Source organism: Cucurbita maxima, unplaced genomic scaffold, assembly GCF_002738345.1.
Source record: "Cucurbita maxima cultivar Rimu unplaced genomic scaffold, Cmax_1.0 Cma_Scf00003, whole genome shotgun sequence".
In the NCBI taxonomy this organism is placed as follows: domain Eukaryota; kingdom Viridiplantae; phylum Streptophyta; class Magnoliopsida; order Cucurbitales; family Cucurbitaceae; genus Cucurbita; species Cucurbita maxima.
Window position 1 is genome coordinate 1,309,717 of NW_019272019.1, and position 20,364 is coordinate 1,330,080.

A 20,364-nucleotide genomic window follows, 5' to 3' on the forward strand; every position below is an offset into this window, starting at 1 on the left:
AATATATATATATATATATATATATATATATATATATATATATATATATATGCATGAGATCTCTATAGATTAAAATCATAACCGTATGCATATGACACAAAAAAAAAAAAAAAATGCATGAAATCCGCATAGATTAGAATCATGGCATAAATTTATGAGGTAAGTTAAACCTTCATTCATTTATAATTCATTTATAATACTCTTAGTCTATGAATATGCATACATAATTCCTATCAAATCTTTCATACATAACATAACTTACCTAACATGGTGTAGGAAGGTTTATGCATCATAGATTATCAACATCATAACATAATTTTACAACATGACATATTCACACTATAGCATAGTTTATAAACACGACATAACCCAATATAACATGACATGACATGACATGAAATGACATAGTACAAGATAGCATGACATAGTATAACAATCATAATTATGACACGTGCAAGGGGCCACAATACACGCATATCATACATGATAAACCAAGCTAACATTAGAACCAGTTACTTGGTTGGCCTACGTCGGAGTTACTAATTATTCTTAGTACTAGTCTGAATATGTTTCACAAAGTCTAATTCAACCTTAAATCCGTTGATATATCCTATTGTTGTATCATCAGTCTCAAATCTGTTGATATATCCTATTGTTGTATCATCAATCCGTATAAGTAAAATAAGACGTTGAAGGACAGTCTTTGGCCAACTTAAAAATATTTAGGGACTCTACCAATCAAGGGCAAACAAGTAAGTGGCTCTAGTGTTGGTTGGTTGGAAGAATTGTATGTTGTATGATGACGCATGCCTCGCGGTCCCTGCATGTGTCATACTTAGGAATGTTATGTTATGTTATGTATGTTATGTGATGACCTACGACGTCATGCTATGTACGTATATAATGTCCTATTATGCCATGTTATGTATGATAATACTATGTATGTTATGCCATGTAAAACCAGGTTATAGATTATTACTATACTAATGATGATGCATGTGAAGTCTATGATGAGTATTATGCATACATGACTCATATGTGTACACTGTGACATGAATGAGAGGAATAACAAAATGATTCTTATTATATGCTATAATTTTAAGTCATTGGGACCTCATGCATTTATGTATATCATATGCATTAGGGTACTTTCCTGTTATGCTATATTAGTACCGACACATACCTTTAATATCTATATTCACCATGATATCATGTGAGCCTTTCCCTCTGTGGTGTACAATGGCGCATAAGCGCATTTAGCCCCACAAGCCAGGCTTAAGGGGTAAGTATACGAGTCTTCTTGATGGGTCATTGTACGCGTACGTGAGTTTTGTGTAGGGAAGTACCTTACATCCAACTCTAACTAGACTGGAAAGATCTCAAGATCATGGTATGTTGTTTTAAAGGTTAGATTTCATTATGTATATATGTGTTTGCATCACTTGATCCAACAGTAAAGTTACTTACTGAGCATTTTTTAAAATACTCAAGTCACGTGCTACTCTTATATTTTATGCAAATGTAAAGTATTCCTGCTTGAATGACGGTGGTGTTGGAATGACCATGAAAACTAAGTTAGGTATACTATGTATGTAGCATACATAATGAAAATGAATATCTTGGGATAGAAAAATAAACAAGAAACATATTGAGAAACAAGGTAGCAGCCTTTTGGACTGACAAGTTCAATGAAAATATTTATTCAAGTCGACATGTTCAATGATTCATGATGTTTGGTCCCAAAGAGTGTTTCAGACGCAAAACCAGAACTGTACTTGTTCTTTGCCCTCATATCATCATTTCTCCTTGAAACCCTTTGCATGTGAGCTCCTAACTCCATTTTGGTTACCCATCTTTGTTTCTTTTGGCATATTCCTCAATTACTCCCAACAATAAGCTACCAATTTGTATGCAAGTGATACCCATCCTTTTTGCTTACCCATTTTCAATATCTATCTTCATTGACTTCTTTGTTCCAAATATGAGTTTCCTCTAACATGCTTGTATGATGCTTTGATTATGCCATACATCATTATTCTTAGTTGGAAGAAGTTGATAATGATAAGAAGTGTTCGAGTTTGTATTCTTTGAAGTCATAAACTAATAATTGTATCGGTTTAAACCCCAGAGTTTTGTAAAGAGAGTGTTTATAAGTTGAATTGGGTTATAACATTTTTTTTATACCAAACTCAATTGTTTTGATTGTAGATGTTTTCCGCTCAAACATCTCTTATTAAATAATATAGTTCGAGTTGTTTGTGTAATAACCCAAAAATTAAAAAAGATAATAAATAAGTTATCATATGTGTTCTTCACTTCATTTTAGCATCTCACTTGAATGGTTTGAAGCAAGTCGGAGAATACATTTTTGATGGCTCAATACCAGTATTTTGGCTGATCTGGATTGGGTTTGATACGCTCAGACCCTTTTCTCCTAGTTTCAATTGTTCGGAAACATTTAAGGTTAGTACGACTATCTTTTGGCTAGTTAAATTTTCGGAATCGAGTTTAAATTATTTATGCATAATTAGGCTTAGTTAATTTAAATTAATTGGAGTAAATTTTTTAGCTAGTTAAATTATTAAGAATAGGTTTTAAATTATTTTATGCAAAATTAGTGAGTCTATTTCTATTTATAATTTATGATTGTTGGACTTCTTAGTCAAAATTAAGTTTCAGTGCGGTAAGTAGAGTTAGCATCAAGGAGTCGTATTAGCTTCGGTCTAAGTCAACCAATCTAGGTCAACCAAGTAAGGGGCCCGACTGTTGGTTTGGTTATAATTGTATGTTAAATGATGACATATGCCCATGGCTTCGCACGTGTCATATGCTTGTATATGTAAATTGTTATGAAATGATATGTGTATGATATGATACGTGAATATTATGATGTATGCAATGAATTGATATGTTTACGATATAATATATTGTGATATGAAATGTTATGGTGTGCCATGTGACTCTTATGATATATGATATGGTCTGATATGTGCATGGTGTGAATTAATAAGTGCAAAGATATGATAAGTTATGATATAGTATATGCGCAACATGAATCATATGTGATATGATTGACAAGCAAAACGACGAACTAGCATGAAATACAACCCTGACACACACATAAAAGATATGATAAATGATATGACAAAATGACATTATTGTATGCTCATGCATCGGGGGATACCCCTTCTCCTTCATGATAGTACAGATACGTACACTACGAGGCAGGGAAACGATCATTATGTTTATCATAATGCTGTCGTGACGGTTGTTATTCCTAACGGGTTTCCGGCATCAATAACTACCAAAAAATGCTCGCCCGACTAATGAGTCTATACTCGCACATGCGAACCATGTGTAGAGAAATTAAGTACACATCCAAATTGTCTATTTATGATAGCGTGTCATAGGCTATATGATAGATCCCATTCATGAAATTGTATGTGTTTTCATGTAACCACTGAGGTCGCTTACCGATTATTTCTTAAAATACTCAAGCCATGTGTTATCTTCATTTTTTAGTAAAGACCAGACATCCTTACACGACTGAGGACGACGTCGCAATTCGAGACCATGCCACATGTATAGGGTAGTTGCATTTATTTACTTAAGACTTTGGTTAGGATATGATTTTTTTTTTTAATTTTAATATTTATTTATTTCATTTAGTATTTCAATGTGTCGCTTTAAAGATGCTCTCGAAAACACGTAAGTCTATGACATTATTTTAAGATGAAGTTTATGTTTTATGATAAAGTTTAATCAGTAGGAATACTTAAATGGGTTAATAATCCAAATTTCTACTTAACTCAACTCAATGGGCATTTTTCTCCTTCAAATTCTCTAAAATCTCTCCATTAAACTATGAAATTATATTTAATATTAACAAAGTAGCAACCAACTCGAAAAACAATAAAAAAGAAATCAACCGATGAAAATAGGGTAACTCGATCCAATTGACCAATTCATTTCAATTGAACCAATCTTCAAAGCTTCAGCAACTCGCATCTAGAACATACATTCATTTATGTGACATCTCATATCGGTTAGGGAGAAGAACGAAACATCTTTTATAAGATTGTGGAAACCTCTCTTTAGCAGAGACATTTTAAGAACCTTGAGAGAAAGCCCAAAGAAGACAAAATCTGCTAGCAGTGGGTGTGGGCCGTTACAAATGTTATCAGAGTCAAACACGGGACGATGTGCCAGTGAGGAGGTTGGAACCCGAAAGGGGTGGATTTGGTGGGATCCCACATCGATTGGAGAAAAGAATGAGTGTCAGCGAGGACATTGGGCTCCAAAGAGTGTGAGTTGTGAGATCTCACATAGATTGAAGAGGAGAACGAAGGAGATTGGAGAAAGAAACAAATGTCAGTGAGGACGCTGGACCTCGAAGGAGGTGAGTTGTGAGATCCCACCTCGGTTGTCCTATCTCTGACATGCATGTTTTAAAAACTGAGGAAAAGTCGGAAAAGTCCAAAGAGAACAATATCCGCTTGATTTTGTGTATGATTGGTTTCGATTCGTGTATCAAAATTGTAGTACTCATCAAAACAAATCTAACCGGACCGAGAATAGTTTTATTATTTGTATTATTGGAAGAATATGGAAAATTTATTATATTAAAATGAGGGGTAGGTATTTGAATCATGGATCTAATTTATTAATCCATTGTTTATTGTAATGTCTTGTCACTATCGACAGTTCTTAAAGAAACTTTACTATCAGCATCACATGTTTTAATGTATACAGTGTATATACGTTATCTATATGGTTTCAAATATTTCATTTAAATATTTTATTTCATACACAAAATTATTATTAAATGATTATAGTAAATCTTAAACGTGACATCACATCAAATGAGGGTAATATAGTAATTAAGATATCTACTCGTTTCTATGAAGGGGGAGATTTAGATCTCTACACTATATTAATAGCGTACACCAATTGGGTTGAAAAGATCGTGGATCAGCCTAAAACTTTGAGTTGATTAAGTGCCAACGAAGCAAATATTGTCTTTTTTTAGATTTTTTCACAAAATTTTAATAAGCATTCAGTACGGAGTGGTTTTTACACTCTTACTTCAAATACTTTGTTCCCTCTCTAACGGATCTTACACCATTCAACCCAATCCAGGTTGTAGGGTTAAGATTACTTTAAAAATTCTATTTATTCACAATATATGTTATATTAATAATTAAAATCTCGTAAATCTCAAATATCAAACATTGGAAAGTCACAACCTATCACCTACTTTTAAGATTATTATGAAAATTAAGAATATTTAACATTTGTAATCAATGTTAGTGATAGATTGTGACTTGCGTTCCACTTATTAAATAGGGTTCTATGGTCAGTCTGCGACCCCTGGATATCGAAGGTGTTCTTAGGGTGATCTCGTAGTTCCTACAGGGTGGAGACGATGGGGTCGATCCATGAATTTTCCTTCCTTTTGTTGCATTTCGCTCAAAGGGTTGAAGGGAGATAGTGCATCAAGTTGTTTGCAAGGGCCAACTTGATCCTCTTCCCCAGGGATCCCAAATGAGGGAACCCTAAGAGAGCCGTCCATGTACGATCCATACTAGATCTGACCAACTGTCCATCCTACCTCTTCTACCTTCTTGACGACCCATTGAGTCATTTGAAACACTATATTTTTAAACTAAAAAGCAAATTTTTCAAAGAAATTAACGGAAAAAAATAATAAATATGAATCTTATATCTTTTTTTTTAGAAGATCGCCAGATATTCGAATCATTTCTGTAATAATAGGTTCAATCTATTTAAAAAAAAAAACGTTTTTTTACCATTATCATCGTAGTTCTTTTAGACTTTAAACCATAAACTTCGAACTATCCACTAAATTAATTACAATTAAATCCTCACATTTATGAATTTTGCACAACTAAGTCCCAATTATATAACTTAGGTGTAGTTGAATTAAAGTACAATTGCAATAGCCTTAGTTATGGTAGACATGTGACAAAAAAAGGGCAGTAAATAATTGAGCCAAAAAGCAAAAGAGAATCCAAAGAGGGGTCAATAAATAAATAACAAAAAATGTGGGCCCTCACAACAAAATAAAAAAAATAAATTAAAAAACAGACCTTTTTTATTGGGAAATGAGCAACCTCTGATTTTTGAAGCACATATTTTTAATATATATATATATATATATATTATATAGTGCATTACAACTAATAAAATGACATGGAAAAGAAAAAAACAAGACAAACCCTAAAACAACAGCAAATTCAACAGTTATGAAGCTCCAGTAACGACGACAACCCTCCAGGCTTCCCTGTTCCAATTCTTAACGCTTATCGACGTGCCATTTATTTGCTGACATCCTCTTTTTGCTTCCTACAAATGACAGTAAAGATTCGTTTGGTTAATGTTTCATTCAAGTTATCAAAATTAAGCTGACATTGTTTGATTGTGTGCTTAGTACCTTGATGAGATTAGTGTCTAGTAGTGAGGTGGTGGGGGTGATGTGTAAATGTAGACTGGTGGTGGTGGCGGGGGAGATTTGTAGTGGTAGACGGGTGGTGGGTGGTATGGCTTTACTGGGGTTGGAGGTGGGTGATAGGGTTTGATCGGTGGTGGTGGCGGCGGAGGAGACTTGTAGTGGTATGGTGGGTGGTAGGGCTTTTTGTGTGGCGGTGGTGGAGGAGATTTGTATTTGTATACAGGTGGTGGTGGAGACTTGTACTTGTAAATTGGTGTTGGAGGGTGGTATGGCTTCTTGTACGGTGGTGGTGGAGGTGGGGATTTATATTTGTAGACGGGTGGTGGTGGAGATTTGTACTTGTAAATCGGTGTTGGTGGGTGGTATGGCTTCTTGTAGGGTGGTGGCGGAGGTGGTGACTTGTATTTATAGACCGGTGGTGGTGGAGATTTGTACTTGTAAATTGGTGTTGGTGGGTGGTAGGGTTTCTTGTATGGTGGTGGTGGAGGCGGTGACTTGTATTTGTAGACGGGTGGTGGTGGAGACTTGTACTTGTAAACCGGCGTGGGAGGGTGGTATGGCTTCTTGTATGGTGGGGGTGGAGGTGGTGACTTATATTTGTAAACCGGTGGTGGTGGAGACTTGTACTTGTAAACCGGCGTAGGTGGATGATATGGCTTTTTGTATGGTGGTGGTGNTGGAGGAGACTTGTATTTGTACACTGGTGGTGGTGGAGACTTGTACTTGTAAACCGGTGTGGGTGGGTGATACGGCTTCTTGTATGGTGGTGGTGGAGATTTGTACTTATAAATTGGTGTAGGCGGATGGTACGGCTTCTTATAAGGTGGCGGAGGTGGAGGAGACTTGTACTTGTAAACCGGTGGTGGAGGAGACTTATATTTGTAAATGGGTGTCGGAGGGTGGTACGGTTTTTTGTATGGCGGTGGTGGAGGGGGAGATTTATACTTGTAAACAGGTGGAGGAGGTGGCGGAGACTTGTAATGATAAGGTGGGTGATATGGTTTTTTGTACGGTGGAGGTGGTGGAGGAGACTTATATTTGTACACGGGCGGAGGTGGTGGAGGAGACTTGTAGTGGTAAGGCGGATGGTAAGGCTTCTTGTGCGGAGGAGGAGGCGGGGGCGGGGACTTGTAGTGATAAACGGGAGTCGGAGGAGGAGGGGAAGAGTAGAGATACTCATTGGCATTAGAAGGCAAGGTTAAAGAGAGCAATGTTGCCAAAATGGCAACCGCCAAAGAGGCCATTGAGGAACCTCTTTTCCCCATCTTTGGTTTGGTTGTGAGTTCTTAAGCAATGCCTAAACACTCCCTTTTATAGCTTCAAAAATTTACCATTTCATCACTCGACCCATTATGGTAATTTCACTATTTTAATCTCAATATTATATATATATATATATATAAAAGGATCCAATTTTGAATAGTCAAATGGGCTGTCATCAATGCTTAGGACAAGGTAAGTGAGAGAGACATCATAATCCACCAACCCCAATTAATTAATTTTAATGAGAAATTATTTTCATATATGATTTTAAATACTCTATACTTTTTATTTTAATACATTATTTTGGTTTTTACCTCCAGATCTAGATCAAGATTTCGTATCTAATAGCTCTAGTATTACCTTATAACACGATTACGTTACTTATCGCTTTTAACAATGAAGACTATTCCCACAGAGTAATTATGAGGTTCTTCCTAGCAGACGCGTTTTGAAATTGTGAGGTTGACAGTGATACATAACGTGCCAAAGCGGACAATATCTACTAGAGGTGTGATTAAGCTGTTACAAATGATATTAGAGATAAACATCGGTGATGTGCCAAGGTGAACGTTGGACCCCCAAGGGGGTGGATTGTGAGATCCCAAATTCGTTGGAGAGAGGAACGAAGAATTCCTTATGAGGGTGTGGAAACATCTCCCCAGCATATGCGCTTAAAGTCATGACACTGACGACAATATGTAACGGGTCAAAGCAGACAACATCTGCTAGAGGTGTGCTTCAACTGTTACAAATGGTATCAGAGTTAGACATTAGGCGGTGTGGTAGCGAGAACGTTGGGCCCCCAAGTGGGTGGATTGTGAGATCCCACATTGGTTGGAGAGGGGAACGAAGCATTCGTTATGAGGGTGTGGAAATATCTCCCTAGCATATGCGTTTAAAATCGTGACACTGACGACGATATGTAACGGGCCAAAGCAGACAACATCTGCTAGAGGTGTGCTTCAACTGTTACAAATGGTATCAGAGTTAGACACTAAGCGGTGTGTTAGCGAGAACGTTTGGCCCCCTAGTGGTGGGTGGATTGTGAGATCCCACATTGGTTGGAGAGGGAAACGAAGCATTCCTTATGAGGGTGTGGAAACATCTCCCCAACTTATGCGTTTAAAATCGTGACACTGACAACGATATGTAACGGGCCAAAGCAGACAACATCTGCTAGAGGTGTGCTTCAACTGTTACAAATGGTATCAGAGTTAGACACTAAGTAGTGTGTTAGCGAGAACGTTGGGCCCCCTAGTGGGTGGATTGTGAGATCCCACATTGATTGGAGAGGGGAATGAAGCATTCCTTATAAGGGTGTGAAAACCTCTCGAATTGTTACAAATGGTATCAGAGTTAGACACTGGGCGGTGTGCTAGCCAGAACCTTAGGTCCCTAAGGGAGTGAATTGTGAGATCCCATAATGGTTAGAGAGAGGAACGAAACATTTCTTATAAGGGTGTGGAAACCTCTCTATAATTGATTTTTAAAATCATGAGACTGACAACAATACGTAACGAGTCAAAGCAGACAATATCTTCTAATAATATACTTGAACTGTTACAGTGGACGATATTTTACTTGAGTGTCACACATGCTAAACCCATACTCTATATTTTATATATTACTAATTTGTTAAAAATCGAAAATAGACATTAAAAAATGAATTTAGAAGTTATATTATAATAAGAGTTTAAAGTGGATGAAATATGGAGATATGAAATAATAGTCTATTGGTACAAATTTGATCAAGGTAGTGCAAGCTAATCTAACCAAAGAAAATTAAAGAATTGTAAGTTCGTCCCACACAGTTCATTATTCTTGACCAACAAGATTGGTTGGTAGCCTCGGTTTCTTAAATTAATAAAAATATCTTTAAATTCAGTGTAACGGTTCAAGTTCACCGCTAGATATTGTCTTTTTTGAGTTAATCGTTTCGAACTTCCCTTCAAGACTATAAAACTTGTCTCCTAAAAAAAATAGTTTAAAATATGTTCTATATGTTTGTTTCTATAATCACAGTGACCCTCATATTCAACTAACTTCAACTATTTTTGAACATCTCATAGCATTTCCAGGTCCTTCGAGTCTATCATTTATGAATGATTTTTAGTAAGACAAGAACAAGAGTTTAGACAACTGGAGTTTGAATCGAGGGACCTTCAGCACCGAGAACTCTAAGACCAGGCTGCTTCTCGGCTCGTGCGCAACCATGCCCCATTATGTTATGGAAGAATTGAATTGATTACCGGGCTTGTTATTCAGAGCCAGCAATTAGCTGCCAGATTTCATCTCGCAACTAGAAGAAGATTGCTTCTAGTTCGAGGACCCAATGGTCAAAGGAAAGAGTAGGTCCTAATGCCAGGACAAACTCGTATGAGGCGAGAGTGTCACGTACGGTTCTTTGGGAAGGGTGTGATACCACCACCTATCAAGCCCTACAAGCGGTCCACAGACCTATTGCCGATACTAAGTTCGGTATATTTGATGAGAACAATAGTCTAAAGAACCTTGCTCCGAAAGGCCGGTAATTCTCTGCAAAAAAAAAAAAAAAAAAAGTTCAAAAATATTTTTTTCATTAGTACTATATTTAAAAAATACTCATGAACTTTCCAACCTAATATGAAAAACGTTCATAGATAATGTATGAAGTGTCGATATACAGTTTTCATTCATATTATTGACGATAAGATTTTTTTTATACAGATGAATGACGTTAATGTTACTTTTAAAATTTGATGAGTATTATCATAAAAATATTATATTCATATATATATATGAATATTGTGTTGATTGATAGTGTAGTGATATGGGTGGCTAAGCTTTATGCATGATTTTGTCTATAGGGAGTGGGACCCGGCGGCTGCTTTTTAATTTCTAGAGCGCCCCATAATAATTATAATATATGCTACTTTTTTCATTTCTACTTTAATTATTATTTACAACATTAAACTATACTTTTTCTATACTTTTTTTTTTTTCCTTTTTTTCCAATTTTTTTTTTAATATTTGCATGAATCTTCGCCCAAATTACGCTTTCACCCGATATTATTTGATACTCGGCATTGCAATCTTCACCTTAAAGGGGAATTTGAACGCTCAGTGTCCTTCTCTTTCCTCCACTGCCTTCCGACTCATAGGAGTATACAATGACAACTTTCAGGTCATACCTGATCGTGAAACTGCTTGTTGAACATCCGATGGCTTGCTTCGACCGTCCAATAGACTCTCTGTTTGACTCATCTCCTTCGTCAGCTTTTTTAAACACTCTTAAGAACCGAGGGTATTTTTAAAACAAGGTATTAACGGTTTTTATCCAAATTTAATAGGTATTTTTTAAAAAACTTGACATATGTACATAAAGGTCATTTCACGCTTTTTATCTATTTATTTATTTATTTAATAATTGACCTTAATATAATTAAAAAGAAAAGGTTTCAAAAGTGCAAGAATGATTTACTATAATAACAAACATCATTATTATCCTTTGCATAATTTAATATTATGATGATTATTTTATTTATTATAAAATAATTAATTTGTTTTTATAGTTTGTATGAAAAATTTAAAAATCTACCCATCAATATTACAAATTTATAAAATTAGATTTAAGTGAACAAAGCCCGAGTTATTATATACAAAAAAAAAAAAAAAGTGATAATTTTTGTGACCTATAAAGAAGGGGTATATGAATGAACTGAGACCATATATAAATGAGAATGATTCCGTGAATAGGATGACTAAGAAAAGTTTTAAAAATTGAAAGTCACTATCTATACTAACAAAGTGTAACTTCTTTTTCGGTGGCTTAATCATAGAAACTTCATGGTTACTGTGAGAATAGTTTTCATTCTTTGAAGCCAGAAATAATAAACGTGACCATGTCGTAAGGGATGCAAGGACGAATCAATGTAAAAGCTGGTGGGATTATGACACCTAGAGTACATGAGCATCTAATTTATTTATAATAATATAAATTATGAATATGAAATTAAATTATATTATTTTATTACGCTCGTGCACTCCATCATAATTAGTTATAATTATTTTAATATCCAAATAAAAAAGGGGAAATTTTGTTCACATTAAATAATTATTATAATGGATTTTCTTAAAGTTTAAAACAATATAATTTTTAATAATAATAAAAAAATTAGGCTTAATTTTTTTTAATAAAAAAAGTTATTTAGCTCAAAAATATATGTAATAATTTTCAATTTTAAGTCTTTTTTAATTTTGGAACATAATAATTAAATACAGGAATAATTATCAAGTTGGGGGTAATAATTGATAAAATCTTCAAAATATTAATAAATAAACTTACTTTAAAGAAAAATAAATGACTTATTTCGAGAATAATAAAAATAAAAAATAATATTTTGTCAGAGTGGTTTTTGGCTTTCTCAAGCATGTGAGGCTCTCATGTTAACCAAAATAATAATAATGATAATTAATTAATTAATTAATTAATTAATTAATTATTAGTTAATTACAGCGATCAGTTTCACATTGATCCAATTACAATCATTCTTAAAACGTTTTTATTTTATATTTTTTAATTATTAAATAAACTCCAACATTCTATAATATATTATATATAAATAAATGTTTGAGATTAAAAAAAAAATAATTAATATAACTGCTCTTTTTTATAATTAATAATAATATAATCTCGATTTTGAATAAAGTATCAAAAGTGAATTTATCTTACCCCATTTTTCTTTCCTTTAACCTCTCATCCCTTCTCTCGATTATCTCTCCAACCAACCCGTCACCACAAAGAAATCGAACAAAAAAAAAAAAAAATCAGGATTTGAATAAAAAATGTCTTTTAAAGATAGAAGTAGATAAGTGCTGGATGATGAAAGTTCTACATCCGCTAATTTAGGGAATGATCATGAGTTTATAAGTGAGGAATACTAACTCTATTGGTATGAGGTCTTTTGGGAAGCCCAAAACAAAGCCATGAGAGCTTATGCTCAAAGTGGTCAATATCATACCATTGTGGAGAGTCGTGTTCGTCTAACATGGTATCAGAGTCATGCTCTAATCTTACCCGTGCCCAATAGATTGGCAAATCCTCGAATGTCGAACAAGCCTCCTTGAAGGTACTTAGCCGTGCCTAATAGATTGGCAAATCCTCGAATGTCGAATATTTTAAGGAAGGAGCAGGGCAAGCGTCTAACTTTTCGTTCACGAAACACATAATTTCCATTAACAATAGATTAGAAGCCTAAGTGTTGCAAATTGATTATCTAGTGTCTCGTGACAAAAGGGAATAAGAATAAGTTGGTAATAAGTAAATTATAATTAAAAGATGCACACAACAAGGAACCAATTCAAAATTGGCATATATATATATATATATATATATATATATATATATATATATATATATAATATCTCCTTGGACTTGGGAACATTTGTCTCCATTTAATTAAAATAATCGATGGAGAAACTTTAAATTTAAATGTACGTTAATAAAGTGCAATTTTATGTTGGACGACCTCTTGTAAAGTTTATGAAATATCTCTATCTCGAGAAAAAAAAAAAAGATTAAGAAAGAAAATTTATAGTCATTGAATTGATACAATAAATAAAGCAAAAAGAAATACGAGATTGAGGAAAATGCCTAGAATCAACCGAGAGAGATATAGAAATAAAATAAACTATATTATATATTCGAGACACAGATTAGCATGTTATGTTTTGACTAATTTTTCATTATTGGAGACATGTATCAATTCATTTTCAACACTATATTATATAAATATCGACATATATAATGTATCTGAAATTTTATTTAAAATCAACTTCAATACAACACTATATAATATACTCGATTAATAAGTTAAATTTTCGATGTTAAACTATATAATATGCATCGTTTTCTAAGTTAAAATATCATTTTAGCATATGTATTATTTAATGATAATGTAAATGTTTGCTGAATACACACCATTTGTGGTGAGAGTTCTCTTATTTATAATCATTTACCGAATACAGTAAATTACAAATAATATGAAAATAAAAATAAAAGAAAAGAGTCATAAATGAATACAATACATTTGCCTTTTCTAAAAGGACAAATATGGTAAGCCGTAATGTAAGACAAATATCTATAATGAACGGTCTAACTCTCCTTTCTGTATAGCTTTAATTATAAAAATACTCTCATTTATCAATCAAATTAAAAAATAAAAATAAAAAACATTAAAAAGAAGTAAAAGATATTCCCGGGCCACGTGGAAGAAACATGGGGCTTGGGTTGACCCATAAAATATGGGTATTTCTTTATATATTATTTAATTTTATACAAATTTGTCGACCATATAATATTAAAATAATAATAATATAATAAAAAATAAATAAGTGGGTGGCTGAGGTGGCAGGCAAGACCACGTTTGAGTAAAACAAGGAGAAATAAACACCGGATTCGAAGCAGCAATAGATGTCGTAATCTTCCCCAATTGTGGGCCTGTCGGATCTGGGGGAGGTCATTAGTTAAAAAATAATAAAAAATAATAATAATAAATAAATTATTGAATTATTTACTTCAATTTTATTTATTTATTTTTAAATATTTAATTAAATTTTGTGTCTCGAAAGGAAATGGCAGGTATAACTCAGTTAGTAGAGAAGAAGATTCAAAATCTTCCTGTTACCGGTTCAAATCTGCTATTGAAAATACGTCTAATGTGTCGGAAAGGAAATGATCGGTATACTTCACTTAGTAGAGCAGATGACTGAAAATCCTCGTGTTACCGGTTCAAATCTACTATGAAAATAAATAAAGATAATGTGTTGGAAAAGAAATGGCCGGTATACCTCACTTAATAGAGTAGAGGACTAAAAATCCTCGTGTTACCAGTTCAAATATGCTATGAAAATAAGTCTAATGTGTCGAAAAGGAAATGACCGGTATATCTCAGTTAGTAGAGCAGAAGACTCAAAATCTTCATCTTACCGATTCAAATCTGCTATGAAAATAAATAAAAATAATGTGTCAGAAATGGCCAGCATAGCTCACTTAGTAGAGCATAAGATTCAAAATCCTCGTGTTACCGGTTCAAATGTGCTATGAAAATAAATAAAGATAATGTGTCAGAAATGACCCACTCAATTTGAATATATATTCTTTAAAAATAATAATTAAGAGAAGTTGGAGAATAAATAATAAAAAATTTCGACATATTTCATTTTTTATGAACAAATCCTACTACTTCTGGTCCTGAAGTTTCCACGCTTGAAAAAACACAACTTGGGACGTATCACTCAAATCATTGGTCCGATACTAGATGTAGCTTTTCCCTCGGGCAAAATGCCTAATATTTGCAACGCTTTGATAGTTAAAGATCAAGATGCTGTCGGTCAAGAAATTAATGTGACTTGTGAAGTACAACAATTATTAGGAAATAATCGGGTTAGAGCTGTAGCTATGAGTGCTATAGATGGTCTAATGAGAGGAATTGAAGTGGTTAACATGAGAGCTTTTCTAAGTGTTCCAGTCTGTGGAGCGACTCTTGGGCGAATTTTCAACGTGCTTGAAGAGCCAATTTGGTTGGTCTAAGGTTAGTCACTTTGTTCCCTGTGCTAGCTTAAAATTGCTCCTTCAAATTTAATTTCACTCAAGGAGTCACGCAGTGTATTATAGAAATTGACTCACCTAATTTGCATAAAATAATCTAAAATTAGCTCTAAATAATTTAAATTAGCTAAAAATTAGTCATACTAACATTGAAAACGTGAATGGTAGGAAAGAGTTAGAAAGTATTAGACCCGTATTAGCTGGTCTCAAAAGGGTATAAAAATATCAAACCCGTGCCAATTCAGCCAACCTCAAAAAGGGTTTGAAGATATCAAACTCGAGTTAAATGAATCGAGAGGCCAAATTGAAGTCGTAAAATAATGTATCCTCCATTTGTCTTCCAATGCCCAAGTGGGATAAAACAAATCAATTGTTGTGACTTGCCCTTAATTTTCTTACCTAGATAAGAGACGTCACTACATCGGGTTAAACGTGCTGACGTGTCGTCAAACACCATAGAGGAAAAATTCACATGATATCATGACGAACATAAATATCGAAGGTACGCGTCCATACTAACATAACATAATGAAGAAGTATTCTGATACACATGACATACATAAATGCATGAGGTCTCCGTGACTTAAAATTATAGCATAAAGAAGAATCGTTTTGTTCTTCCTTTTATTTATGTCCTAGTACATGGGGCATGCATCATACACCATATCTCAAGATAGTTCAACCATCTTGGTTTGCTCGGACATGTCTACCGGGATCGACCCATGTATCGCTCATCTCGTTAGGATATCTCAAACATCAATTCATCTAAGTTCTCATCAGAGCATGAACTCTCTCATGTTTATGTCATGTCATTTAGGGACTCTTTACGGAATAGAGGGTGCATATACCAAACTCACATAGGTTGGGGCACGATGTCAGCACACCCGTGTTGTCCAACACTATCCTTGAACGATCCATTTCAAAGGAAGTCACTTGAGACATTCGCTCTTGTTGTGACACATATGTGTCACAAGGTAGCTTGCTTAGGCCACATGGCTTAGGGGTCATAGAGAGCTAACACCATGCCTCCCTCTAAAGTACATTTTGGGGCATTTCAAATCTTTATGGAGTAAACATTATTTTGGCGCACGATCATATAGCCCCAAGCCTCTTGGAGTGTCCATCGAATATCAATTGATACCAAATTTGGTTAGCTTTCATCTTTCATATAGACGGACTTAACTCTAGAGCCGCATGTAGAAACTCATATCAAACACACCAACTTCTTAGGTTATGGCTCGAGGCCTACACAGCTGATATGAACCAAAAAACATCAATCATACAATATACTTCAATGAAGATGTGAAGAAAAGGTTGTCAAAATTATCAAAAGATGTTTTCATTCATGCCACATTGAAGAAGAATGAAGTTTGATTGTTATAAATTTTGGGTGGGTTTCAATTTAGAGTAATTTAGAGTTTTTAGGATTTTTTATTTACTTTAGGTTATAATTAGATAATGGTTAATTATGACCATTAAGTATGAATGTTACAACTTTAGTAGTTTCATTTTGAGGCTATATAGAGCCATGTATGTTGTATTTATAAGAGACTTGGAAAATATATAGTAAAAGATGCATTTGTGCTTTCTTTAGCCCATTGCTAAGTTTATTTGCAATTCTATGTAGTTTACGTTGCATGTAGAATCATTCAAGCTCGACATGATCAATCTTGCTTGTGGAGTGATTCGAATCTCAAACAAGTGTTTGAGATATTTGATCAACAAGAATCATTCAAGCTAGACATGATCGATCTCGCTTTTGGAGTGATTCGAATCTCAAACAATATTCTTGCCTTGAGATATTCGATCACAAGGTAATTCGAATCTTACTCCCCTTGTAGTGATTATTTATCTTATCAACAGCCCTCTCAGGCTTGTCTTTGACACTCATGTAGCCTCATTCTCTCAAACTTTTATTATGCCTCAACTTGGCTTTAATGCACACTTATTTTAGTCTGTTGGATGATGCATCATTTTTTTTATCACATCATGGACTTGATGGTGTTAATATAACACGTGCGGAAGCAATTTAGATTTTAGGCACTTTTAGAACATCAATTATAGTAAATAACTAGCATGTTCATAAGTATTAAAACTTAATAAGTTTGAATACTAATTTTGTAGTTCAAGTTCCTTTTTCCTCACGAACCGGTTTCGAACCACCATTAGTGTCTTCTCCACTATCCTCCGGCCTTACAACGGGATTGTGGAATCCGGTGAGTGACTTAAACTTGAGAGGGATTTTGTATATATAGAGTGTTTGTGAGAGGTTTTTCTCAAGGTTTTTCACCAAGAAGAACGACCTTTCATGTATTATGATCACTCTATTTATAGAGTCATGTTTGCATGTTCATGCAAATTTGAGATCACCAAATTTTGAGTGTCAAAATTGCACTCAAATGTTTGGGATGATGTGGCAAGCATGCATGCTTGAGTTAACCAAATTTTGATACTCAAAATTCTACTCAAATTTGTGGGGTTTATTTGGCAAGCATGTAATTTTGGTTAAATCAAATTTTGACACCTCAAAATTCCACTAACATAGACTTTTCCATTAAATGAAGTCAACATGTTAGACTTTCTTCATTTTGATTCAACAATCAATTTGAATTATTAATTTCAAATTAAAGTAATATTAATTCAAATGTCAATCCCAATTAATTCCGACACATATTTGATTAAGATATTAAATCTTATTTAAATATCTCAGATTCTCTCTTTTTGTTTAATTCGTAAATAAAACAAAAAATGCGGTTAAATATATCATATATATGTAGCGCATTAAAATGCGGTTAAATATATCATATATATGTAGCGCATTCTCCCTAATTTGAATTCGAACACTTCGAACTCACTCGTCACACTATTCTATGGTTTAGTTCGATATGAGCTAGCTGAGGGACTTAATGGACCAATAGGTCATGGGCTCGAACGATCCAAGATTAACTGGTTAAACTCATTAACCTTATTAACCAACATTCGTTAACTACTAGGACATTCCACTATAGCCTAGTAGTTGCACTCTCCTCACTATAAATATATTTCTGTCCATTTGATATAATCATGATTAGTAAGTCAATCCTTCACAGGTTGTTCGTAACTAAAGCTGGGTCAATTTACCGTTTTACCCCTGAAGTTACCTATTGTTTCTTATGTCTCACTGATCCTCTAATGAACAATTGGTTTGTGGTCCAACCAGTAAACCGGATCCCTCTCAGGCCAATGAGAGGGCGGGGCCCCTTGTTCAAGACCTGGAGTCAGTACTTAAGGGAACTACCTCTCTTCTATCCCTAAAAGTGGGTAGGAGTGGGTTCCATCTCGCACCCCACGTCCCCAGCCATTTACCCAGTCTTACCCCTGAAATGGGAGACCTATTGAGTCGGTGAACTTGAGCCACTCTCACCCATACAAATCTAAGGATAATTCCGAATAAACAGAAGTTCATGGTTAGCTCAGTATTAAGATCGAGTTACCTAGGTCATCAAATGAAAATAAAATCAGTCTCAGCAGTAAGCGACATTATAAAGTGAGAGTGATTTTCTTCATGGTCCGATCTTATGCAATACTCATTACATAGGACGCCCCTACTCACATGTCTCCACATGTACAATTTAATGATCACATTGTTTATGTCATATACAAAAGTGGGCCGCATTCATAGTGTCCCCAGGATAAGGTATTCAGCCTTATCTATGTACTATAGATCATTTTGACTATATACTTGAACTTGATCCACTCTTATGTCTTTACATATAGTTCAAGTAATCATACTATAGTCAGAGTGTTCTTAGTTTATTGGATTTAGATTAATAATCGTAAAGTTCACTTTATTCAATAACAATCTTTACCGAATAAACAACAATAATAACTTTATTGAAAATAGAATATGTTTTTGTTTACAAACGATGAGTTTTAGGACATAAAACCCAACCGGACTTATTTGTCTTGACTCTCACGTGACCGAATGGATGTCATAACCTACTATTTTCTTAGTAAAATTGTGACACCATACATTATATTGAGTAATGGTTGCAAAGTATTTAGGATATCCGATATTATTCATCTATCCCCAAAATGACATGATATTGTTCACTTTGTGCATCGGTCTTTCTATTATATTTGGAATCACTAAAATGTCTCATATCACTAGAGATTTTTTCATCACTTATATACTCATGATATTTCCATTCCTTAGCCAAAATTTGATTTTGATATCAATCTCACAATCTTCCATTCGAACAAAAGATCACTTAATCTCTATTCAAATAGTTATTTTTTTTCCCACTTTCCTAGCTTTCTCGAGAGTTTGGTCTTATTCAAACTAGCATTTCTTCTTTTTTCGAGTACTCTATCTATCTAGATCACTTGACTACGTTATCAAAGTTTACCACTTACGTTTGTCACTCGAGATATCACTAAACGTCAACAATCTCACAATTATGATATCACTTGTTATATTTTTATGATAATCTCATTTTCTAGCCAACATGATACGTAGATCACATTTCTAACACAAACTTTTTTTGTGATTGATTTTTTTTATTAAAAACGATTATTGATTCTTACCGACGAGTGACGTTTTTTTACGATATGTAGTATCTCCAACCATTTCACTAAAAATCTAACTCTTAAATTGGGCTCTCCCTCCAATCGAGACCATTTTAAATGTGATTAAACCCTTTCATTTCTTATAACGCAATTAATCGTCACACTATACTTTTGTGTCTCCATTTTAACGAGAAAGCTAATGAAATGGTTGATTTGAAACAATTTCAAAAGTTTAGAGTTAAGATGATAACCGCATGATTGAAATTTACTACTTAAACCAAAAATGCTGGTTTATTAAGAATACGCAAGAAAAGCACTCGGATGGTTGATTCATCACCATAGATGGCTTAGACCCAATAGCTCATTATCTAATGGATTTTTCCGATGTAATACTCCATCTGAGAGTTATTAGTATTTATCAAATCTATTCCTATCTAACAAAATGCTATTGAATCAAATGACAAAAACATTGTCGAAAAAAAGATAGCTTTTC

At 34.1% G+C, this 20,364-nt stretch overlaps 1 protein-coding gene and 1 long non-coding RNA gene across 2 annotated transcripts in view; one reads left to right on the forward strand and one right to left on the reverse strand.

Moving 5' to 3' along the window:
- The window catches only part of LOC111474000, a 15,709-nt gene extending 668 nt beyond the window's left edge, over nucleotides 1–15,041 (forward strand). Inside the window, exons 2-3 of the long non-coding RNA XR_002715835.1 lie at nucleotides 2,247–2,251; nucleotides 14,904–15,041. This is a non-coding gene — a long non-coding RNA (uncharacterized LOC111474000). The remainder of the gene's footprint in view (nucleotides 1–2,246; nucleotides 2,252–14,903) is intronic.
- On the reverse strand, nucleotides 6,100–7,768 carry LOC111473865 (extensin-like). The gene is made up of 2 exons (XM_023119238.1): nucleotides 6,455–7,768; nucleotides 6,100–6,366 (listed from the first exon to the last, which is right to left on the reverse strand). Exon 1 carries the CDS (start codon nucleotides 7,735–7,737, stop codon nucleotides 6,472–6,474), a length of 1,266 nt encoding a protein of 421 aa, XP_022975006.1. The 5' UTR covers nucleotides 7,738–7,768; the 3' UTR covers nucleotides 6,100–6,366; nucleotides 6,455–6,471.
- Nucleotides 15,042–20,364: the final 5,323 nt, after the last annotated feature.